This window comes from Rhinopithecus bieti, unplaced genomic scaffold (assembly GCF_001698545.2).
Source record: "Rhinopithecus bieti isolate Rb0 unplaced genomic scaffold, ASM169854v2 scaffold_24996, whole genome shotgun sequence".
In the NCBI taxonomy this organism is placed as follows: domain Eukaryota; kingdom Metazoa; phylum Chordata; class Mammalia; order Primates; family Cercopithecidae; genus Rhinopithecus; species Rhinopithecus bieti.
In genome coordinates this window covers 118,299-144,510 of record NW_016811678.1, presented here as the reverse complement: position 1 = coordinate 144,510, position 26,212 = coordinate 118,299, and the positions used below count along the sequence as shown (strand labels likewise).

General features: G+C 40.0%; 1 protein-coding gene across 4 annotated transcripts in view; it reads right to left on the bottom strand.

Moving 5' to 3' along the window:
- TPST1 (tyrosylprotein sulfotransferase 1) overlaps window positions 1-26,212 on the bottom strand; it is a 139,742-nt gene that overhangs the window by 91,861 nt on the left and 21,669 nt on the right. For 3 of the 4 annotated variants that reach the window (XR_001889687.1, XM_017894664.1, XM_017894666.1), the window contains exon 2: window positions 17,634-18,579. Coding sequence is in view for 3 of the 4 variants with exons in the window: in XM_017894664.1 (XP_017750153.1) it covers window positions 17,634-18,478 (845 nt within the window). In the remaining variant the exon portion in view is untranslated. Of the gene's footprint in view, window positions 1-17,633; window positions 18,589-26,212 lie in introns of those variants that run through there. The other variant, XM_017894665.1, reaches the window with a different exon arrangement.

Below are 26,212 nucleotides of genomic sequence, written 5' to 3'. Positions count from 1 at the left end.
TATTGGACGGCCTCCTTTTTCTGGGACCAGCTTGGGCCAGTGCTAAGTTAACCTACGTAGTTAACTTGACCCATGTTCTTTATTGTTTCAGGCAGATTTGAGTTACCATCTAGCACATTTTTATTTCAGCTGGAAGAATTCCCCTTAGCATTCGTTGTAGGCAGGCCTGCTAGCTACAATTCTCACAGTTTTGGTGTATTAGGAATATCTTATTTCTCCCTCATTTCTGAAGGGGAGTTTTGCCAGATATGGAAGTTTTCGTTGAGCTTTTTCCTTTCAGGGATGTGAATATGTCATCCTACTGCCTTCTGGGGTCCACAGTTTCTGGTGAGAAGTCTGCATTCATCTTACTGAGGTTTCCCTGTATGTGATGAGCTGCTTTTCCCTTGCTGCTTTAAAGATTCTCTCTTTGGCTTTCAACAGTTTGATTATGATGTGTCTAGCTGTGAATCTCTGGTTTTATCCTGCTTGGAGTCTACTGAGCTTCTTGCATGCATAAATGCATCAATCAAATTTGGGGTTTTAGCCACTATTTCACTTCCCTTTCCCTTTTTTTTTTTTTTTTTTTTTTTGAGACAGGGTCTCACTCTATCATCCAGGCTGGAGTGCAGCAGTGCAATCACAGCTCACTGCAGCAATGACCTCCTGGGCTCAAGTGATCCTCCAACCTCAGCCTCCTGAGTAGCTGGGACTACAGGCATATGTCACCACGCATGGTTAATTTTTGTATTTTTTGTAGAGACAGGGTTTCACCCTGTTGCCCAGGCTGGTCTCAAACTCCTGGGCTCAAGAGATCTGCCTCTTTTGGTCTCCCAGAGTTCTGGGATTACAGGCATGAGCTACTGCACCCAGCCCATTATTCCTTCAAATATTTTTCTGTCCCACCATCTCTCCTCTCCTTCTGAGATTCCCGTCATGTGTATGTTGGTACACTTGATGGTATCCCACAGGTCTCGTTAGGCTCTATTTATAGTTTCTAATTACTCTTTTTTCTTTTCTGTTCTTCAAATTAGATAAAGTCAATAGAACTACCTTCAAATTGCTTTCTTCTTCCTGTTCTAATCTCCTGATGGGCCCTAGGAGCAAATTTTTCATTTCGGTTACCATGCTTGTCTACCTGGTTTGGTCCATAATTTCTATCTTTTTATTGATGTTCTCAATTGGCGAGACACCGTTCTCAAACTTTCAGTTAGGTTTTTAGTTTTTTTGGTTTTTTTTAAGATAAGGTTTTCTTTAGCTCTTGATGAATTATTTTAAATAGCTGATATAAAGTGTCTAGAAATTCCAATGCCTGGGCTTCCTCAGGGACAATTTCTATTCATGGCTTTTTTTCTTGTTGTGTTCCATATCTTACACTTTTTTGTTAATCACTAGACATTTTAAATCTTATAATGTGGCAACTCTGGGAATCAGATTCTCTCCCCTCTCCAGAATTTTTTGTTGCTGCTTATTGTTGTAGTTGTGTTTCAAGACTTATCAAAACTAATTCTGTAAAATCTGTATTCCTTGTTATGTGCAGTCACTGGAGTCTCTGTTCTGTTAGCTCAATGGCCAGCTAACAACTGGACAGACTGCCTTAAATGCTTGGAATCAAAAAATCTCCCCATCTCTGCAGAATGGCTCTGCGTAGGTTTGGGATACACCTTCACTACTTAGCTAGGTAGCTTCTAACTCTGCCTTAGTCTTCACTTCCTGCTTTCACAGAGTCTCACAATCAGCGAGAGGTAGAAGTCTTCCCTGGGCATGCATACAGTCCTTGCCAAGCATGTGGCCTTCTACATTCTTGGGAATATATGAAGCTTTTCAAAGCCCTCATAGACTTCTCATTCCCAATCTCTGCTCCTAAGCTCTTTAATTTGTCTACTGTTTGCCCCCATTGTTATCTATTGATTCACGAAGCAATGACTAAATTATTTGTCTATAAATGTTTCTTGATAACTACTGTCCTTCCCACTCTCAGAAGTAGGCCAGTTCTGAGTTAGGAGAAATAAAGACAAGATTTTTAAGTCATTCTTCCAGTGATCCACCAAAGAAGGCAAACAAATAATTACAATGAGGTCTGTTCTGCTCCCTCCAGTACAGGAACACAGGCTGTTATTTTAGCCCCAGCTGACACATGGAACAGGGAATGGTGCTTGGGTAAGCTCATTATTCTTACTAAGATTCAGCCATTTTTCGTTAATAAGCACTCTTCACATTTTTTTTTCAAGTCTTTGGTTAATTTCTAGAGTTCTGAAAAAGTTGATTCTGACAGGTTCTGCCAGTTCTTCTGTTGCTCTTAGGGAAGAGTAAAATTTTACTCTTTACTGTGCCACTTTTGCTGATGTCACCCCAAATAGCAAACCTTTTAAACCACTTGAAATGTCTCTCTCCTAGCTTCCTAATAAATCAATTTATCAAACACTTACTTAGAATTTACACTGCTGTGTGGCTAAAAAGATAACTATAACAAAGTGCTTGTCCTCAAGTAATATGATAAATTCAACAGTATCAGATTCCAAATGAAACTGTTAGTAATTATGACACTGGAGTGGGTTAGAGAGGTGCAATTTTAAGTGTCCCAGATGGTTCTGAAACCAGTAGCTTGCTTGAAGAAATATTGCCTCAGGTTTTTGCCAGCCTCTCCATACTAGGACTGTATACTGATAGGCAGAATAAATGTGTTACAAGACCAGAACGAGAAACTGAGCAACTAGGCCAGAAAGAGTTACCACTGCAGAAAAACAGAATGTACTAACTGCAATATGGGAAGAAGAGGGCATAAGAGAGACCATCTTTTGGCTTTGTGCACAAGCAATCTTGATCCTAGTACTAAATTTTGTCAATACTACAAAACAGCCTTGAAATTGTTCAAATGTTATGTCCTCAGAGAAACCTTCCCTAATTCCCATCCAAACTGGCACCCCCACCTTTACCCTAAAATATTCTTTTTCCCTTTAACCTATTTAACAAGGATATATTTTATTTTATTTATTTATTTTTATGGAGATGGAGTCTCACTCTGTCACCCAGGCTGGAATGCAGTGGCGCAATCTGGACTCACTACAACCTCCACCACCCAGGTTCAAGCAATTCTAGTACCTCAGCCTCCCCAGCAGCTGGGACTACAGGTGTACACCACCACGCCTGGATAATTTTTTTGTATTTTTAGTAGAGACGGGGTTTCACCATGTTGGCCAGGCTGGTCTTGAACTCGTGACCTCAGGTGATCCACCCACCTCGGCCTCCCAAAGTGCTGGGATTACAAGCATGAGCCACTGCGCCCAGCCAAGGATAATATTTTTTAAACTATCTCCCAACACACATTTCCTTATCAGCAAGCAGATTACCCCTTCCTAGTATCACACCTGCCATCATGCCCAAAGGAAAGTGGCAGAGGAAATGGAAAGTCTACCCAGCCTAGACTTCTGATGTCTTCATGACAGAAGAAGAGAACAGTGGGAAGGAAACAGCAGTGACAAAAGTCTGTTCTCATCTCCTCTCTCCAGGACAGAGTTCCAAAAGGAAAAAGATATGTTAGGCAGATGGAAGAAAAAGCTAAAAAAACAGGCGTCTTTGATCCATTTCCCTTTTGGGGTTCTGGGAGGAGACTGCTACACAAGATGCCCCTTAATGAAAAGGTGGGGGCTGAATCATCAACAAAGAAGGGCTAGGAGGAAGGAGGGCATGGATTTAGTTATCCAGAGTTCTCTGGCTCCCACAAGGCATAAAAGGCATCCCGAATTTTCTGTATGCCCAATGAAAGAAAAGGAAGGGAGTTGGGGATTCTGGTAGCAAAATTACTGAAGGACAGGGTTTTGCCCCAGGGGAGGCAAACATTCAGTAACTGAGGGCTGTTTGTCTTACTGCCCAGGTCTAGGGCTTAAAGAACATGACACCCAAACCTCAGAGTCAGAATGAGCCAAGGTAGGGCCAGTGAAGCAAGGAGAACCACTGGACCATCTGCTGACCACAGACTGCAACAGCACTTACCAGCAGGACACAGTGACCAGGTGGACAGCAATACTATCACTCCAGAGGCCAAGGAGGACTCAAGAGAGAGTAGCACAAGACCACACAGTCACCTCACCTTTAGACACACACACCCATATGTCATCTAGGGAACAGACATGGTTCTCCTGGCATGGACACTAGCAGTAATATATGCAGTGGTGGTGATAGCAGTGGTAAAAATAATAATACCAAACACACATTTATAGCACTTAGGTGCCAGATACTATCCTAAGCTCTTTACATATTATTAATACATTTAAACCTTACTAACAACCCTATGAGGTAAATGCCATTACTATCACCATTTTACACATGAAGAAAATGAGGCATACAAAGGTTAAGTATCTGATTCAAGGCCCCACAGTCAGTAAGTGGTAAAGCCAAGATCTGAACCCAATATGACAACATATATTTTATGGAAAAATACATGTATTAAATATGTTTTCTATGAAAATGATAAACAGAATGTCAGACACACAAAGACTTTCCTAAAGAATCTAAGTAGCATTCTATGGCTCTGAATCCAGGATAATATAAAGATATAGGAGATAACATACACAGCCATCAGCTGCTCAAAATTTTAAAAAATTTTAAGGTGAGCACTAATCTATCAAATGACTGTTACTGAACAAAACTGATATACTGGGAAATAAAGCAAACTAGTACATAGACTTATACATGTTTCATGAACACAGCAACTCAGTGCTGTCTACACGTGATGAGTTCAGACAATATAAAAGGTTTCAGAAAAAAGTAAAGAGTGCTTATCTTTCAAAGGAGCATACTGAAAAGCTTCAAAGTAATCCAGTGGGGTACTACAACCTGAAAGAACCCAAAAATAAAAAAAAAAAAACAGACAATATACGTTGCACAACAATTTTCAAAACACTGGATATTAGGGCAATGAAAAACAGTGTTTCCCAAAAAATGGGAAAAAAAGTGATCCCCATAATTGCCCCAGCTTACTGCCTTGAGAAAATATCCAGGCTGTGGTACAAGAAGGGGGTCCCAGGCAGAGCCCAGCAGATTCTAAATTGAGAAATGGAGCTGAAACTCCTGGTTGGAGTTTTCAGGCCAGAGAATCACAGAGGAGAGAGCTGTATACAGAGAGAATTCTGGAGATGTGCTAAGTGGAAAGAACGAATTTACAGGGAACTGTGCCCAGAACTCACAAAGAACAAGGAATAGTGCTTGCTCTTACCACCCAGAGTGGATAAACTCATAATTTATTGGGTACTGGTAGAGTACTCAGCCAGGTCTTGACTCAGTAATAGGGAATAATCAGGCACAGACTAAGTATTTCTTCAGACTCACCTAACAAATCATAAAAGCAAAATCCCCAAAGATCAAACTGGTCAAGTAAGTTAACTGCGTCCCAGAACAAAGCTCAAGAATATTTGTAGAACTACAAAAATATCCAGCAAACAAAAACAAAACAAAAAATATCCAGCAACCAAAAAAGTAAAATTTACAACATCTGGCATCCAATCAAATATTATCAGGCATGAAAATAAACAGGGAAACACAACTCATAATGAGAAAAATAATCAATTTCAAATAACACAGATGTTAGAATTACCAAATGCATTAAAACAGTTATTCCACAGATTATTCCACAGTTATTATGGAGTACAGTCATTCAAGTACACGTTGAGCATCCCTAATCCAAAAATCTGAAATGCTCCAAAATATGAAATTTTGTGACATTCACGTTGACTCCACAAGTGGAAAATTCCACACATACTTAACACAGACTTTGTTTCATTAACAAAATTATTCAAAATATTGTATAAAATCACCTTGAGGCTATGTGCATAAGGTGTAATATGAAACATAAATGAATTTCATATTTAGACTTGAGTCCCATTCCCAAGATATCTAATCATGTATATGCAAATATTTCAAAATCCAAAAAAGAAAACAAAATTTGAAACACTTCTAGTCCAAGCATTTTGGATAAGAGATACTTAAGCTGTATTGACGGCAGTGCTAAAAAGAAATAAACTATGGAGACATGAGACGACATGGAGTAAAGTGCATATTACTAAGCGAAACAGCCCAATCTGAAAAGGCTACATACTGTATGATTGCAACTCTATGACATTCTGGAAAAGGGAAAACTATGGCTAGAGTAAAAGATCAGTGGCTGCCAATGGGCTGGAAAAAGAAAGGATAAATAGGTGGAACACAGAGGATTTTTAGGACAGTGAAAATATTCTGTATGATACTAAAATGGTAGATATATGGTAGTGTACATTTGTCAAAACCCATAGAATGTACAATGCCAAGAGTGAACACCAATGTAAACTATGAACTTTGGGTTATAATAATGTGTCAACATAAATTCATCGATTGTAATAAATATAGCAGTAGAATACTGATATTGGGGTAGGCTGTGCATGTGTGTGGATAAGCAATATATGGGAATTCTCTACACTTTCTGTTCAATTTTGCCATGAATCCAGAACTGCTATAAAAAACAGCCTATTTTTGAAAATAAAATTGAAAAAAATCGGTGAACTGTGGAAACATTTCAAACAGTCTCATATATGTGTAACTGGAGTCCTGAAGGAAAAGAAAAGAAGGAGAAAAAATTTTGAAAAAAAATGTACACAATTTTCCAATTTTATATAAACTATAAAACTCACTGATCCAAAGAGCTCAACACATTCCAAGTAAAAATTACTGATTTCAGGAATGCAAGGTTCTACAGATTACTACAGATTCTACAGATTGTAAATAATAATGATTAAAAACAACTTGATGCCTATAAATTCTACAACTTAGAGGAAATAAACAAATTCCTTGAAAGACACAAACTACCAAAGCTCACTTAAGAAGAAATAATTTAAATAGCCCTATATTGTCTAAAGAAACAAAATTATAATTATTTACAAGAAGAGCATTTACCAAGCTAAACAAAAAAAAAGGAATCCACACCTACTCACAAAATACAGTAATAAAAACAAAATACACAAATGATAAAGAGCTTAAAGTGGTCAGATAAATGATATATAACAAAGGCCTGACAATTACTGACAGCAGATTTTTCAACAGCAACCACTGCAACTAGTGGATGGTGGAATAGTATCTTCAAAACACTAAGAGAATATTATTGCCAACCCAGAATTAAATAAACCAAAAATAACCTAAGAAACTAAGACTTTTTCAAAAAAACAAAACAAAAAACCCTGAGAAATATAAAGATCCTTAGAATAAAATTAGAATCATTAAGTCCATACTATGCACAAATGTGAGCAGCAAAAACTCTGGGCAAAACCCCTCATTTCAGGCAAAAATAATTGGGAAAGACCACAGTGGTCTAAGGAGTGTAAGAATCATTCTCATTATTTTTAACACTTTCTCTGAGCTCTTCACCCTAAGGGTGGCACCAGCCATACAGAAACGCATCACAGGCAGCTAAAGCTCTGAAAGAAATCCAAATGTCAGACTATACTAACAATGAAAGGAGCCTCTGGGAGCCATAGAGTATGTGGGGAATCCAGGAAAAAGACGAGCCAGAGAAAGGGTTTCCCGTAATTTTGCACATGAACCAGCACAACTTCTAGCTCACACATGAGACAGATTCAGGGAAGCAAAGCAAAGTCTCTGAGAATAAATTAAAATATAAACTGTTGTCAAAGCTCCAAACTAACTCATAAATGGTCTGTGGATAGGAAAGACCCAAAGTAGCACAGCGCAGTCTTTGAATTGATACTGGAAATACTATTCACAGAAGGTGAGAAAACTTGTGGTTTAGAACCTAACCAGCCTGACTGCCTACCAAAACAAAAATAAAATCAGCATTCTCCCAAGGATTTTAACAGGGCTTAGAGACACAAAATATAACTCCAAAGTTACTCAAATCCACAGCATCAGGAAAATGTGATCCAAAATTGAGGGAAAAGACAATCAAAAGTAATTTGTAAGGGAAGCATAACTATATAACAAAACAAGACTTAGAGTGTAAGAAAAGAGAAAATTACAGGTCAGTGTCACTCATGAAATAGATATAAAAATCCTAAGCCAACAATTAGCATACTAGCTGGGCGCAGTGGCTCACGTCTGTAATCCCAGCACTTTGGGAGGCCAAGGCGCGTGGATCACAAGGTCAGGAGATCGAGATCATCCTGGCTAACACGGTGAAACTGCGTCTCTACTAAAAATACAAAAATTTAGCCGGGCGAGGTGGCAGGTGCCTGTAGTCCCAGCTACTCGGGAGGCTGAGGCAGGAGAATGGCGTGAAGCCAGGAGGCGGAGGTTGCAGTGAGCCAAGATCGCACCACTGCACTCCAGCCTGGGCGACAGAGCAAGACTCTGTCTCAAAAAAAAAAAAAAAAAAAATTTGCATACCAAAGCCAAAAACAAAGCTCAGATGATAAATCATGACCAAGTTGGGTTTTCTCCAGAAATTCAAAGTTAAATAAATATTAGAAAATGTATTAATGCAGCTTACTATATTTGCAGCTTATGATTAAAGAAAGTCAGATGACTCCTTCAATTTGACAAAATACAACCTTTGTGGTGGGCTACCTGGAAAATAGTTCCCAGTAATTCTGTCATATAAAGGACTCTTTAAATAAATTAAGGGTGTGCCTAATAGGTCCTCGCGACTAAACAACAGGGGCTCTAGGAAGCTTAAGAACATTGTCCCTCAGCCATCTGAGAAAGATCACAAAGTAAAGAAGGGTGTACCTTAGATTTGTAGGTATGACTATTACCCAATGGAATCAACACCAATGAGTTTCACAAAAGACTTACAAAGTTTTTGAGAGAATTATATCAGCAGCAACACTGCCAGGTTGGACCAAAAAAACCCAGAAATAGTACAACATGAAAAGAGGCCACTAGACTCCCAAAATTCTACTGGCAGGAAGCAGACTGATAAAAAACTACACAGCTGCTAACTGCTACCTTTCATGAAAAAGGAAGAATAACTCAGAGATGGAATCAAGCGTCAGGAGGGCAGGAATTATTCCTAGGCCGTTAGACCAATCAAGGAACTTCTAACATCCTGGCTGGATTTCAGAATTGATATGGACCAGTGACACTTCTGTGCCTCCTATTTTCCCTCCTTTAAACAGGAATGTCTATTATCCCATGCCTGTTCCACCCTTGTATACTGGATATAGGGAAAGGAGAATAACTTGTACCTTTAATGTTACATTTCTACAGACTGAGTGGAACTGTACACAAGGAACTATATTTTAAAAACTTTGGCCAGGTGCAGTGGCTCACACCTGTAATCCTAGCACTTTGGGAGGCTAAGCCCAGGAGTTTGAAACCAGCCTGGGCAACATACGAAACCCTATCTCCACTAAAAATCAAAAAATCAGCCAGCTGTGGTGGCACACAACTGTAATCCTAGCTACTCAGGAGGCTGAGGCAGGAGGATCACTTGAACCCAGGAGGTTGAGGCTGCAGTGAGCCATGATTGCGCCACTGCACTCCAGCCTAGGCAACAGAGTGAGACGCTGTCTCAAGAAAAAAAAAAAAGAAAGAAACTTCACCCATAAGCCTCATTCATAACTGGACCTGATTTAGATGGTAAGATTCTGGACTGTGAGCTGATGCTGTAATGGAATGAGACTTTTGGAGACCTGGAGAAAGGGGCAAATTAAGAGGGGCATATGCAAGAGACATGAGTCACTGGGGGCCAGAGGGCAGGCTGGAAGGCTGCTTCTAAAACAGCACCTGATGGTTCCCAACTCCTGATATTCCTACCTTTGTGTAACCCCATCTACTTGATTTTAGCTGGGCCTAGGAATTTGATTCTAATTAATATGGCAAAAGTGATAGGATGTCACTTCTGAGATAAGGTTGCAAAAGATGTAACTTCCATCTTTTTTACCTTCTCTGGCTCTTCTTGCTTGCCAGCTGCCATGTTAAGTAGCCCTATACAGAAACATACACGGCAAGGAACTAAGGCCCTCCACCTACGACAGATAAGGAACTGAATCGTGCCAAATACCACATGAACTAGGAAATCATTCCTTCCCCAGTCCAGCCCTGATGCAGTCTTGTGAGGGACTCTGAGGCAGAAGATCCAGCTATGCTGTGTCCATATTCCTGACACACAGAAACTTTTATATAATGTTTGTTGTTTTCAGCCACTAAATTCTGGGGTAACTTACTACACAGCAAGAAAAAACAAATACAATATCCATTAACTTTGAAAACTCTTAGTGAACTAGAAATAGAAGAGAAATTCTTCAACTTGATAAAAGGTATCAACAAAGAGAAAGAAAACTAACAGCATATACCAATAATGTACATTAAAATAAATACAACAAAATTCATTAAACATATTCCCTTTAGAGTGAACTCTGTTCTGGGGAAAAAAATAAATCTTCTTCCTTCATTTCCTATACACAGGATATTTAGGAGTAACTAAACAGTTGGTATAAGCACAGTCTTCTTTATAGAAAAATATCATTAATGAATACAGAAGGAAATTTTAAATTAGACTACCATTTGGCCACACTTAATAAAATAGTAGGCCTGGGCAATGATTCATCAATGATCACTAAAACCATTAGGCAGAAGACTAAAAAAAATTGTACTGCTTCATGAATCACATTCTTACTTAAATCCAGTTGGTTTTTTTTTAAGCAGAAGAGAATCTGACAGTACTACAAGTACAATGACCACTAAGTACAGTTTGGTGTCACAGCCTTGATCTGTGCTAAGGCATCCAGAGTTTTCAGCTCTTCTGCACTATCAGCACAAATGTCAACAGAATGAAAATTCAAATAACATCTTAGTATTATTGTGAAAATAGTTTTAATCTTGCAGATCTCCTGGGAAGGTCTGAAGGATTTTTTTGGTATTCTGAAACCATAATTTGGGAACCTCTAGTGACACACAGAGAAGTATTTATAGATGGAATGATGTAATATCTTGTATTTGTTTTAAAATAATAATTCAGCAGAAGTTGGGGGGAAGGAAAGGAGTTAACAATACTGGCCTACAATGGTTAACTGTTGATATTGGGAATTCTGCTTATCAATTTATTTTTGTGTTTGGAATTCTGCACAATAATAAAATATTGTTTAAGGCATTCCCTTTAAAACATGATTTCTCAACCTTGGCACAACTGACATTTGGGGCCGGATAAATACTTTGTTGTAGTAGCTGTCCTATAATTGCAGATGTTTAGCAACACCCTGGCCTCTTTCTATTTAAGGCCAGCAGTATCACCTCCACTTCCCCAAATGTGACAACCAAAAAGTCTCCAGACATTGCCAAATGTCCCCTGGGGAACAAACTGCCCCCATTTAAGAAGAACTTTTTTTTTTTTTGAGACGTTGTCTTGCTCTGTCGCCCAGGCTGGAGTGCAGTGGTGTGATCTCTGCTCACTGCAAGTTCCGCCTCCCGGATTCACGCCATTCTCCTGCCTCAGCCTCCCAAGTAGCTGGGACTACAGGTGCCCACCACCACGCCCTGATAATTTTTTGTATTTTTAGTAGAGATGGAGTTTCACCGTGTTAGCCAGGATGGTCTCGATCTCCTGACTTCGTGATCCGCCCAACTCGGCCTCAAAAAGTGCTCGGATTACAGGTGTGAGCACCCAGCAACAACAACTGTTTTAAACCAAGGTTGCTTATTACTATTAGAAGTCCTAGCTTAGGCAAAACCACAAAACATTAGGAAAGCTGCAGGATATAGATATACAAGTCATTTACAATTGTATACACCAGCAACTAACAGAACATTTAAAAACAATACACATATTGGCCAGGCATGGTGGCTCACGCCTGTAATCCCAGCACTTTGGGAGGCCCAGGCGGGCCGATCATGAGGTCAGGAGATCAAGGCCATCCTGGCTAACATGGTGAAACCCCATCTCTACTAAAAACACACACACACAAAATCAGCTGGGTGTGGTGGTCAGTGAAAAGCAAGAAGTACTAGCTGGAAGCTTCTAAGAAATATCCTCAAAAAATACTAAACGCCATTTGTTTCACATACATCCACCCCTGCTGTGCTGCTTAGAATGTAGATGAAATGACTGGCGCTCCAACTTGGATCCTGGGAATGATGGAGACAAAAGCTGGAAGCAGCCTAGATGCCAGATGACTGCAGAACTGACAAAGCAGCCCTGGTCTGCCTTCTTCTACATAACAGTCATTATTTGGAAATCTTTGTTATTTTGGATCTCCATTATTTGTAGAGAAATCTAATCAAACTAATAAATGATCTGATATCCAACTTCTAATGTTTGCTACCAATTGCTATATTCTCCAAGAAAAGTACAAATGTTGCCTTATTAATTCATGTTCTGGTTCTGCTTCTTCTCAATCTTTCACTGACACACTTTGAAATGCAGTGTTTCATCAGCTCTCTGATTTCCTTTCACAGCCCACTTTACTGTCACTTGTATCCCTTGTTTATTCAATTCCTCCTCTTCAGCTAAGATGTCTCAGTCACTTCTGTCTTCAATATAACTTGTAAAAGGAGGCTAGGCACGGCAGCTCACAGTGGTAATCCCAGCACTTTGGGAGGCCAAGGCAGGAAGACTGCTTGAGGCCAGGAGTTCGAGTCCAGCCTGGGTAACATAGTGAGACCCTGTCTCTACCAAAAAAAAAAAAAAAAAATTAGCCAGGCATGATGGCATGCACCTACTAACAGGAAGCTAAGGTGGGAAGATCGTTTGAGCCCAGAAGTTCAAGGCTGCAGTAAGCCATAATCTTGCCACTGTACTCCAGCCTAGGTGACAGAGCAAGACCCTGTCTCCAAAGAAAAATAAAAAAAGACACAACCCCAATAGCATCCTTAGGCAGTGCCTTCACAAAGGAGAAGTTTTCACAAATAAACAGACTTGTTCTCTGATAGTTTCATGAAAGAAAAAAAAAAAAAACACTACATGTAATATTTATAAAATTCTTCTGGGATATTTCAGACTGAGCTAGTGGAGCTCAGATGATCCTAATTTGCCTGCTATTAATTTTCCATGCTATTAATGCTCATAATCTTTGTGAATATTGTCTGTCATTCCCTTCACTTGCTCAAAATATTTTTATCCTTAAATTTCAGAAGAATTTCAAGTGGCTATTGAGTTTTCTGTTAATCCCATAAGATGTAAGAAATTTTAAGTTTCCAAACTGACAAAGATTCTTTGTGTGACCAAACTTCAGTCAGGCTCCTGAACCTTCTCCTAGGACCATCAGTGCACTTCTTTATAAAATCCAGTTTTAGGCTGGGTGCAGTGGCTCATGCCTGTAATCCCAGCACTTTGGGAGGCTGAGGCAGGTGGATCACGAGGTCAAGAGATTGAGACCATCCTGGCTAACACAGTGAAACCCCATCTCTACTAAAAATACAAAAAATTAGCCAGGCATGGCGGTGGGCGCCTATAGTCCCAGCTACTCAGGAGGCTGAGGCAGGAGAATGGTGTGAACCCGGAGGGTGGAGCTTGCAGTGAGCCGAAATCGCGCCACTGCACTCCAGCCTGGGAGACAGAGAAAGACTCCGTCTCAAAAAAAGAAAAAACAAATTCCAGTTTTAGCAAAGAACCCTGCCAAGGCAGTTTAGCAAGAACCTCCGACCCTTGATAACTAATCACTCTCAGGTTTCTCATCCTCCACCACTCCCCAGGTGATGTCTGATCACCCTGGCCTGTCTTCAGTGAGAATCCTATCAGGTAAATTTAGCCAGAATGCCCCTGACCCCTGATGTTTCCTCATAGCAATTTTCCATCCACTGACCCTCACCTTGCTCCCTGGCTATAAATTCCCACTTGCCCATGCTGTGTTCAGAGTTAAGTCCAATCTCTATCCCCCACTGCAAGACCCGATTGCAGTGGTCCCTGAATCTCCTGCAAAGGTGCTAAATAAACACTGCCTCATGCCTTAGCAAGTATCACTGAATAATTTTTTCTTTAACAAAACTAAATTTCACTTTGGATAGTAAAAAGAAACTGTGTTATAAATTTAATAAATTACTAATTATTCTTCCTACTTCCTCAAAATATCTCCATTTCCAAAAACCTTTTTGCATTATTTTCACTCATTTATTTAGTCTTTCTTTGCTTTTGATCTGATTTAGAGGTTTTTTTGTCTGCTTTACTTATTAGAAGCTGTAGGGTGTCAGTTTTAATATTCTTATTTGTTCTCTTGTACTTATCACTACTATTATCTTTTTCATTCTAATTTATTTGGGTTTAATAGTTGCTACATTCTCTTTCTGCTCTAAGTGTAGGTAAGAACTCGTCTCTGAATTGTAGTTGTGATTCCTGCACTTGTTGTCTAAGCATCACTGTTACATTAATCTGCTTTTCTGGTTTTGCTCTTTTGACCTAAAAACTTGATTTTTATTAGTTCCAGGTAATTTCATGGTATCATAATGAGTTTAATAACAGAAGTAACTGTACACTCTTGTAACTTCCCAAAAGTTCCCTGATGGAGACAACTAAAATTCCACAAAAAAATCCACAAACCATGAGAAAAGGGCAACGTTAAATAGCCTCAAACTTTACTTCTCCTTGACTGTTCCGTAACTGGAACTGCCCAGAGAAGCAAGAGATGCCACCCTGACAGAAAATAATTGGAAATTTCTAAGCAAAGTAAAGGTTAACTTTCATAGTTAACAACACAAGAGGCAGAACTGTGAAAGCCTGCTGATACCTCTATTTTCGACAACTTCTATAAGTGTCCCTAGGCCATCTGGTGACATCTTCAAACCTTGAAGGTTACCTAAATATTTAAGTATTGTAATACTACGTAATACTAAGTATTAAAATATTTATTTTAAACAATTTTCCCAAAATAAAAATGTTTAAATAAAAAGAAAAGCACACAGGATGACTGACTCTAGGTGATTAATTCTTCATCACAATGAACATGGGATATTTACAACTTGGTACTATGTAATAATTTTGTATGTTTCTGCCTTATTCCCTATTAAGCAGTTTTTGAAAGTAGGGATTCAATCTTAAAAAAAGAAGTATAGCTGGTTAGGTATAGTGGCTCATGCCTGTAACCCCAGTACTCTGGGAGGCTGAGGTACATGGATTGCCTGAACTCAGGGGTTTGAGACCAGTGTGGACAGCATGGGGCTCTACCAAAACTACAAAAAAAAAAAAAAAAAAAAAAAAAAGCTGGGCACAGTGGTGCGTGCCTGTAATCCCAGTTACTCGGGAGGCTGAGATGGAAGGATCACTTGAGCCTGGGAGATGGAGGTTGCAGTGAGCAGAGATCGTGCCACTGCACTCCAGCCTGGATGACCCAGTGAAACTCCGTCTCAGAAAAAAAAAAAAAAGGAAATATGGTCTAGTTTAGACTCACCTCAACCAAAGGAGTTCTTGTTTTATATTGGAATTCTGGGTAAGATTTTCTTTCAAAAACGGGTTCAAATATTATTTTGCTTTTAAGTCTTAAAAAACAATTGTAGCCTACCAGAAAATACTAAAATACCAAGTGTTGGTAAAGATGTGAGGCAACTAGAACATGTTCATCTACAGTACAGCCATACATGAATGATAGAGACACTTTGGAAAACTCTTAGTATCAAACACACACACACACACACATACCCCTTGTCATCCAGCAATTCTATTCATTGGTAAATACCTAAAAGAAGTGAATGCTATATCCACCAAAAGTAATGTACAAGAATGTTCTCAGCAACTTTTATCCGTAATAGCCCCAAACTAGAGAGACCCCAAATGCAAAAATCTTGGAATAAGCATTAGTAGCTTCTACTCATGATTGTGACACGTTAATTTTTGACAAAACATAGAGCCTTACAGGGCCTCCATTCCACATACTGAAATGCTAAGTAAGGTCTCTTTGCTTTCTAAAATTCATTAATTCATAATATAATTTCTATGAATTTTCTTGGCCTTTCTCCTTACCTTAAATATAGCAAGTATATACACAAGATGTTCTCTTCCTGATTGGCACCAAAATTTAACCTAAGCATATCTCTTTAATCCCTACTAAAGAGGCTGGTGGTCTAACAGCTCCTTTTATATTAGCAAATGTAGGTGGCATCCGTGCCGGGCCAACATACAAGCACAAAGACTGAAATATCTAATGCAGGTGATTAAAAATCAATTATAGTCTATTATCTGGAAATAATAATAAACTGCAATCAGAGTAGCCAGAGCTGAAATTTTCTTTGAATCAATAAAAACAACCTAGAGCCACTACAGTGATGGTATGTCATAACTTATAATCAATAATTGAAAGCTCGGTATAGGCAGGCAGCTGTTCCTTTGAGATTATCTACATAAGAAATCTATTTACTATACAAGTTCTATACAGCAAAAAAAAAAAAAAATTAAGGAGATATTCCTTGGTGAAAGTAAGAAGGGCACACAAGGAAAGTATACTGCTTTTCTTTTTTACAGGGGTTATATATTACTTTGATAAATGAAAAAAACCAAAAATATAGTTATAGCCAACTTTTCTTCATGAAGAGATGCTACCTCAATTTAATAGTAGTTTCCATTTTTATATCCTCATTCCATGTATATAAGTCATCAAGACAGGTGGGAGGGTATACTAGTTGTCACTTCATAAGAAAAGCAGCGAAATGCTAAAAATCATCATTTAAGAAGTTTTGAATCCAAGGAACTTCTTGTATGGATTAGGCTTCCAAATTTTGGAGATTCTCTAGCCTTTTGTAAAAGATAAGAGAGGTTATATCCTTCAGATGACAAAGGAAGCACGACACGTAGTAAAATGCCATGGAGAAAAGCACGACCTCATGGAGACCAAGGCACACATATTCGAATTCTGGTCTTGCCATCTAAATCTGAACAAATTGTTTTAATCTTACTGTGACTCAGTCTACTTGTCCATAAAATGAAGAGATTAGGTTAGATGATGCTTTTATTTTTCTCTACCACTAAAAATTTCAAAATGCTTATAATTCACTATGTGCTTATTAACATGATATACGCACTTCCTGATTTTAACCTTTATCCACAAAAAAGCCGACTATCCTCATTAACAACAATATCTAGAAATTAGGGGCCGGGCGCGGTGGCTCAAGCCTGTAATCCCAGCACTTTAGGAGGCCAAGACGGGCGGATCACGAGGTCAGGAGATCGAGACCATCCTGGCTAACACGGTGAAACCCCGTCTCTACTAAAAAATACAAAAAACTAGCCGGGCAAGGTGGCGGGCGCCTGTAGTTCCAGCTACTCGGGAGGCTGAGGCTGGGGAATGGCGCAAACCCGGGAGGCGGAGCTTGCAGTGAGCTGAGATCCGGCCACTACACTCCAGCCCGGGCGACAGAGCGAGACTCCATCTCAAAAAAAAAAAAAAAAAAAAAATCTAGAAATTAGAAATCAGAAGCCCCTAAAACTGAATGATGAACATTAAGGTCTGAGGCCTTGAAGAGGCTTTTCACCGCCTGTAAGTTGGGTTTGTATCCATCAAACAAATAAGAGGGCCACGATATATAAATGAAAAAATGAAGTATAAATAAGTGAAAATCCATAATAAACTAGCAGAGAATTAATAAAAAAAAGAAACCTCATCAGTAAATCTGTATCTGTTCCAGAAAAGGTCTTCAGTTTCTATATATACACACACAGGTACATATACACATATATATATAAAACACATACATATGTATGTATAGATTATTAGCTAAATATAGAGTCAAAATAAAAAAAGTCTTCTACTCACTTTGACAGAGACACTCCCCCAGCTTTCCCAATCATCTCTTCATGGTGCAATACCGAATGGTTCCATGGAATCTGGAGGAACTTTAAGAGTGTTCTCATCCATCGTTCAGGATGTAAGACAAGTTGTTCATAGTGAACCAACATGCACTTTTTATAACCAACCTCCATACACTGGTTATACATGGTCTCTATAGCACGATTCCACTTGGTCAAACAGTCCCTATAGCTGTTCAGGTCAAATCCAGCTATAGTAACTTTTCGAGAAATCATCGAATGTACTGATGCCCGGCCATCTCGGACCATCAGGAGAAATTTGGCATTGGGGAATAACCTAGCAAGGTAAGTTAAAGATTTCAGGGCAAAAGGATCTTTATTACATAAATAAGGGGCTGGCTCCCCATGCTTAACAATGATTTCTAGTAAGAAAGCTTGCATGGCAGAATCCAGCACTTCATCAGTAACACCAGCCTCATCCAGGCGGATCTTCTCTTTACTTGACCGTGACCACATCTGCTTCAGGGCCAGGATTCGGGGAATGACCCTGGTTTCCTCTCCACAGCGAATGTCAGGATGTGCGTCCAGCATGGCCCTCATCAGTGTGGTTCCACTCCGAGGCACACCTCCAATAAATATTAAAGGCATATCTTTGTGATAGGCAAAGGTTTTGTTGGCTTTGAGGTCCAGACCAGTTCTCACAGTGGTCCTTGTGCTCTCCAATTTGACTGGCTGGCTACGTTCCTCTATCCGGTGATGGCATTCCATGGCATGCTGGCCCAAGTAAAACACAGTCACAGAACTAATCACCAGACATGCCAATAGTAAGTTCTGCTTCAGCTTTCCAACCATCTTGATGTGGTTATCTTGTTATTAAACAGATATTTTGCTCAAAATGATTTTCGGAAAATGTTCAGGCCATGGAGAGTCTACTTCGGAAAGATAACCAACATCTAGTAGAGAAAGGAAAACGTTATTTTATCATTACATTGAGATTGCTTACAAATCAGTCACCAGTTATCACCACTGCATTTTAGGTAGAAAAAAGCTGAAACAGTCTTGGATTCTCTGATACTGTTTTTTTTTTGAAACGGAGTCTCGCTCTGTCGCCCAGGCTGGAGTGCAGTGGCACGGTCTCGGCTCACTGCAAGCTCCACCTCCTGGGTTCATGCCATTCTCCCGCCTCAGCCTCCCGAGTAGCTGGGACTACAGGCGCCCGCCACCATGCCCAGCTAATTTTTTGTATTTTTAGTAGAGATGGGGTTTCACTGTGTTAGCCAGGATGGTCTCAATCTCCTGACCTCATGATCCACCCACCTCAGCCTCCCAAAGGATTCTCTGATATTCTTAAAACAAATTTGAGCAAAATTTGTTTTACTCAGTATATACAGTATATACAAATTTGAGTAAAAATAAATCAATGTCTATAATCGGAAACAGCTTTTGTTAATACTGTAATTCTGAAACTATGTACCTGGTAAAGAATGGAAAATAAATAAAACTATTTCTTTCAGTGAGTCAACCAAATATTTAATAAGCCCAAGAATGTCTGGAGTCCAACTCAAGGCTGATCTCTGCTATTCAGACTTGCCTCATCTCCAAGCAGTTATTAGCTCCACATTCTAACAATGAGAAATTACAGAAGAAACATGAAACAACTTCCAAATCTTTAACAGAGATTCAGTTTATTATCCCACAATTTATTTAGGTACTACAGACCAGATACTCAGGCTCGACAGAGGACCAACTTTGAAAAGGAAAACAGTAGAGTAACCTCTGCTCTTGGAAGACAAAGTCTTTTGACAGACAGATATGTAAACAATAACAATAAAATGTGATGAGTGCCTCAGTGGAAATATGCAAAGTGACAATGGGAGCATAATGAAAAGGAGCATGTAATTGACCTGAGGAAGCTGTAAAAGTTTTACAGAAAGTAGGAGGGAAGGACCAGGTGCAGCAGCTTACACCTGTAATCACAGCTCTTTGGGAGACCGAGATGGGAGGATCGTCTGAGCTCAAGAGTTCGAGACCAGCCCAGGCAACATACCGAGACCCCGTCTCTTTAAAAAAGAAAAGAGAAGAGAAGGGAGGGATATTCTAAACCAAAGGAACTTGTGTGCAAAAGCACAATGGCAAGACAGAACATAGCATAATTAGGTGACAGGAAGAAGTTTAGGAGAGCTGGTGTATAGGCTGCAAAGAATATTGTATGTATAAATATCTGTGATCTAATCCCCAGAAGGACAGGTAAGATCTGGACACAGGAAGCACTCTAAGCTGCAGGTACACAACGACCAAAGGCATGGATGTGCAAAAGCAGAAGCATATATATGAAACAGCTGGAGCTGCTAGTTTAGCTAGAACAAGGGTATACAGTGGGAAACAGACAGCAACCAGACTACATCTACACCAAAATAATTTACCCTGAATCCTCAGAAGGCAAGTGTGGCAGTTAATTTTATGTGTCAACTTGGCTAGGCTTTGGTGCCCAGTTGTTTGGTCAAACACCAGTCTAGATATGGCTGTGAAGGTATATTTTAGATGTGATTAACATTTAAATCAACAGATTTCTAGTAAAGTGGATTACCCTCCATAACACAGGAAGGCCTCGTCTAACAGATTTTAAGAGCAAAGACTGAGGTTTCCTGGGAAAGAACTACAACATGGAAACCCTGCCTGTGTGTCCAGCCTGCTACCCAGTAGAATCTGGAGTCAAGACTGTGGCAGGCCAGGTCACTAACGCAGGCCTCCATAACAACTGTTTCAGTACCGACTGAGTGGTTCAGTTCAATATTAAAAGCTAAAAAAAAAAAAAAAGCCAGTGCCGTTATACAACGGCTGGAATGTAACAAAAGCCCACCAAGAGTTTTGCCTAGGCCTTTCCTGGGCCTTAAAGCATGACAAAATAACGAAGGAATTCTTAACAGGACCCATTTAGGATTAAACAAGTTTTATTGGGGGTCTGAAGAAACTCCCCAGGCCTCCACAAACAAGTTTATTGGAAGTCTGAAGGAACTCCCCAAATCTCCGTGATTTAGCAGGAGACAAGATAAGGGTAATCACCCCAGCACCTAGACCCATTTAGATTAAGTAAACTTACTGAGGCTCCAGCAAATGCACTTCAGGACTCAGACTTTAGTTACAGATTAAAATAAGTTAATCACTTACATCTTTAGATGAATGCACACTTACATGCAGACATATAGGTCAGAAGGTATATAAGCTCAGAAAAACTTTGTAATTTTAAGTTGGTCTGGTGATAATTTCCAGGCCTCCCTGTAACCGGTTACAGAAATAAAAACTCTCTTTCTCCCCAGTTCATCTGCATCTCGTTATTGGGCCACAAGAAATAGCAGCCCGACCCTCAGTTTGCTCTGGGAACAAGACTGCAACATCAACTCATCTCTGCCCAACTGCCCTATGAATTTCAGACTTGAAAGCCCCACAATCACATAAATGAATTCCTTAAAATCAGTCTCTTTCTCTCTCTACCCCCGACCCCTCCCCATATACACAGTAGGCATGCGTGTTATCTACCACTCTAAATTCAGTGAGATCCCTTCCAACCCACTAGCAAAGCAGCCAGTGCTAATGGTTTGCCTTGCCCTGACTACTGGTTGTTTTTCTGTAAAACCCTAACACAGGGGTTCGGTTTTGTTTTTCTGGAGAACCCTAAATATACCTGGGGAAATGACTAACTACACTAAAAAATACATTCTGAGAGGGAATACTTCCAGGTACAGCCTAGTGAGAAGGTAGTTAATTCCTCTCCCCAAAAACCAATGATAAAGCTGGGTGAAATGGGCAAAACAACCCTTTCAGTGCTCTGGAAATCCACCAGAAGAATAAAACAACCTGAGAAGCATTTATGCTTGAAAAACTGCTAAAAGGTAGGTAAGAACAATGAGAGTCTGTGTAAGGTTACTCCCACCTCATCTACCCATTCAGTAGGTACAGAGGTTCTGCAAGGCAGAGCAGGGCAAGGCAAAACATTAGGACTGACAGTTTCGCTGCTGGGGTGGAAGGGAGTTTGCTCGGTTTGGAGTGGGTAAGAGCACACATGCCCACCTGCACTGTGAGTAAGAGAAGGAGCAGGTGGGAGGTGAGTGAGAGGGTGAACAGCTCTAGAAGGCGAAGGTTGCAGTCCGGGTGGGGCACATTTGTTGGCCAACCCTGAAGTGGCATGCAGGCACAGAGGAGACATGAAACGACTGGGTGGAAAGTAAAAGACAAGGCAGATCCGAAAACAGCCTAAACTTTGTATGTGCTCCCTACCCACAGAGGTCTACTGGCAGAGGACGAACCCCTTACTGGCTCAAGATGTCTGAAGCAACCACTATCCGAGCATTGGGTGACCATTGATCACTAAGCTATGCAGACAGGAAGGCAACTCCTAGAAAGCCATGCTTAAAAATGAAAACAATTATAAAGTATGTGCACACTTTAAGTATATATACTTAAATATATACTATATATACTTTATATAGATATAAACAATCCTAAAAGTGTGTGTGTATATACATATACACATATATATGACAGCAACATCAGCATACATTTAAATGACAAGGCAAATTCACAGAGACAGCAGAGTGAAAAAGCAGGGATTTAAGTGCAAGCTTACATGAAGGAACTTTTTGCAGTGACTGAACTGTTCTAAAACTGAACTGTTGTCATAGTTGTACAACCCTATAAAATCTACTAAAAAATTATTGAATTACACCCTCATACTTGCGAAAGGAAAATAAATCTTGGGGCCCCCAAATCACTAAGCTAAAGGGAAAAGTCAAGCTGGGAACTGCTTATGGCAAACCTGCCTCCCATTCTATTCAAAGTCATCCCTCTGCTCACTGAGACAGATGTATATCTGATTGCCTCCTTTGGAAAGGCTAATCAGAAACTTAAAAAAATGCAACTATGCATCTCTCACCTATCAGTGACCTGGAAGCCCCTTCCCCACTTCAAGTCTTCCTGCGGCTGGAGTGTAGTGGCCGGATCTCAGCTCATTGCAAGCTCCGCCTCCCGGGTTGACGCCATTCTCCTGCCTCAGCCTCCCGAGTAGCTGGGACTACAGGCGCCTGCCACCTCGCCCGGCTAGTTTTTTTGTATTTTTAGTAGAGACAGGGTTTCACCGGGTTAGCCAGGATGGTCTCGATCTCCTGACCTCGTGATCTGTCCGTCTCGGCCTCCCAAAGTGCTGGGATTACAGGCTTGAGCCACCGCGCCCGGCTGGCAAAATTAACTTTCTAAATTAACTGATACCTGTCTCAGATTTTGGAGGTTCACAATATATATATAAATTACACTTCAACACAGCTTCTTTTAAAAGAAGGAATTCATTACTAGAGAAATACTTCCACAGTCTCAGTAGAATACAACAACTAAGAACTGGTTCTTGTTTATTCATGTGTATGATTTAATCATTCATTCAATATATGTTTGAGCACATAGTTTTGCGCCAGGCACTATATAAAGCTTCAACAAAGAATCACAAAGACTAGGTTGAGATTAAAATATCAGCTTAAAAAACTGCAAAGAAAAAAGTATTAAGACAATTGGTGGCAATATAGTATTAAAATGTCTATGCACAACATTGTATCCATTATAATAGAAGACACACTTAAGATGTTCTCCTAATATTCAATTTAAAAGGAGCCAGGTAGAAAGAAAAGGAAACAACGGCAAGAAAAGAGAATAATGTAGAAAACAGAGAAGAGTCATCCTATTATACAATAATATTTCGGTTAAAGAAAGTAAAACCATATTGCAGATTCAAAAAAAGAAAACTTCTGGCTGGGCGTGGAGGCTCACACCTGTCCCAGCACTTTGTGAGGCTGAGGCAGGCAAATCATGAGGTCAGGAGATCGAGACTATCCTGGCTACGGTGAAACTCCGTCTCTATTAAAAATACAAAAAATTAGCCGGGCGTGGTGGCGGGCGCTTGTAGTCCCAGTTACTCGGGAGGCTGAGGCAGGAGAATGGTGTAAACCCGGAAGGCGGAACTTGCAGTGAGCCGAGATCCTGCTACTTGCACTCCAGCCTGGGCAACAGAGCGAGACTCTGTATCAGAAAAAAAAAAAAAAAAAGAAAGAAACCTTCCCCAAATGTAAACAGATACTATAGATGTAAGGGTCTACACGTCTATTGAGCAAAACAAATGATAACAGACCCAATCTGGACACAACTTGGCAATTCTAAGCATGAAAAATGCTGCAGGCTTCCAAACAGAAAAAAGGAAAAACGCAAAGGACCAATAACAAACTGACATCTGATGGCACTACAACATTAAATGCTTGTCCTCTGGTTTCTGCATGTGTGTGTATGTGTGTGTGTGTAGCCATGCTTTTCTTTATTTTTCAAACTTGCTCTAAAGGACTTCTATGTTGCTCTTCTAACTGGGAAAAGATAAAACAATATTTTAAAATAAAAGAGGCCGTTCGACCGTGGATCACGAGCCCGGAGATCAAGACCCACACACGTCCCCCTGATCATCTACTAAAAAATACAAAAGAAACTGCCCGGAGGCGAGGTGGCGGTGCAGCCTATAATAAGTCCGGCTACTGGGGAGGCTGAGGCAGGAGAGATGGCGTAAACCGCAGAACGAGGCCGGAGCTGCAGTAGAAGCCGACGATCCGGCCACTGCACTTCGCAGCCTGGTGACAGAGCAAGACTGAGCGCGCCTCTCAAAAAATAGAGAGAGAGAGAAATAGAAGTAAATGAAATAAATAGTATAATAAAGTAATAATAAAAAAATAAAATAAAAGAACAGTCTTTCTTTTAAAACGGCATTTAGGCTAAGACCTGAAGAATGAGTAGGAATTAGTGAAGAGAAGAGCATTCCAAGAAAAAGTACGTGGATTTGCAAAAGCCATGTAATGGGAAGGCATTTTAACACATTCAAGAAGCAGGAAGTAGGCCAGGCACGGTGGCCCACGCTTGTCATCCCAGCACTTTGGGAGGCCAAAGCGGGTGGATCACCTGAGGTCAAGAGTTTGAGACCAACCTGGACGACACGGTGAAACCCTGTCTCTACTAAAAATATAAAAATTAGCCAGCCGTGGTGGTGCATCCCTGTAATCCCAGCTACTCAGGAGGCTGAGGCAGAAGAATTGTTTGAATCCGGGAGACGGAGGTCGCAGTGAGCCAAGATCACCCCACTGTACTCCATCCTGGGTGAGAAAGAGACACTCTTGTCTCAGAAAAAAAAAGAAGCAGCAGGAAGTCGGGCAATGAAGCTGCAAGGCAGTGACCAATAGGAAAAGTGGGTGAAAGGTCAAACTGGACAGAGGTCAGATCATAAATCTTGTGGGTCAAGTTAGAGATATGAATTTTATGATAGATGTAATCAGGTATCACTGATTTGAATACTTCAAGCAAGGAGTTACTTTCTCCAATTTATGTTTATAAAATCTCATTCTAGCTAAAACAATCTTAAAAGGAACAAAGTTGGAGGACCCCATTTCCCAATTTCAAAACCAAATGCTATAATCGTAAGACAATGTAGTACTGGCATAAAAATGGACACACAGATGAATAGAACAGAATTATCCAGAAATACAATGTTTATGGGAAATTGATTTTTGACAAGGGTACCAAGACAATTCAGTGAGGAAATAAGAGTCTTCTCAGCAAATGGTGCTCAGGTAACTGGATATCCACATGCAAAAGAATGAAGCCGGATACCTACCATACACCGTTCTTAAAAATCAATTCAAAATGAATCAGACCTAAATGTATGAGCTAAAACTATAAAACTCTTAGAACAAAACAAAGGTATAAATCTTCATGGCCTTGGGTTAAGTAGTGGTTTCCTAGACACAACACCAAAAGTACAAACACCACCACCAAAAATGGACAAACTGGACTCCATCAAAATTAAAAAATTTTGTGCTTCAAAGGACACCAGCAAGAAAGTGAAAGACAAACCAAAAAATGGGAGAAAATATCTGCCAATTATATGCCTGATAAGGGATTTGTGTCCAGAACACATAAAGAACTATTACAATTCAACAATAAAAAGATAACAATTTAAAAATGGGCAAAGAATCAGAATACGTATTTCCCCAAAGAATATATGCAAATGGTCAATCAGCACAGGAAAAGATGCTCCACATCATCATTCTAGGAAAATACAAATCAAAATCACAATGAGATACCACATGACACCCACTAGATGACAACATGGGCAGTAACAAATGTTGATAAAATGTGGTTAAATTAGAACCCTCATACACTGCTGAAGGGATTGTAAAATGGTGCAACCACTTCACAAAACACACTGACAGTTTTCCTCAAAAGGCTAAACACAGAGTTACTGCTGAGGTGGGAGAATCACTTGAGCCCAGGAGTGTGAGACAAGCATGGGCAACACAGTATGAGACCTTGTCTCTACAAAAAATAACTTAAAAATTAACCAGGCATGGTGGTGCGTGCCTGTGGTCCCAGCTACTCAGGAGGCTGAGGTGGGAGGATTACTTGAGCCTGGGAGGTGCAGGCTACAGTGAGCCATAATCACACCATATCTCCAGCCTGGGGAACAGAGTGAGTCCCTGTCTCAAAAAAAAAAAAAAAAAAAAAAAAAAAAAA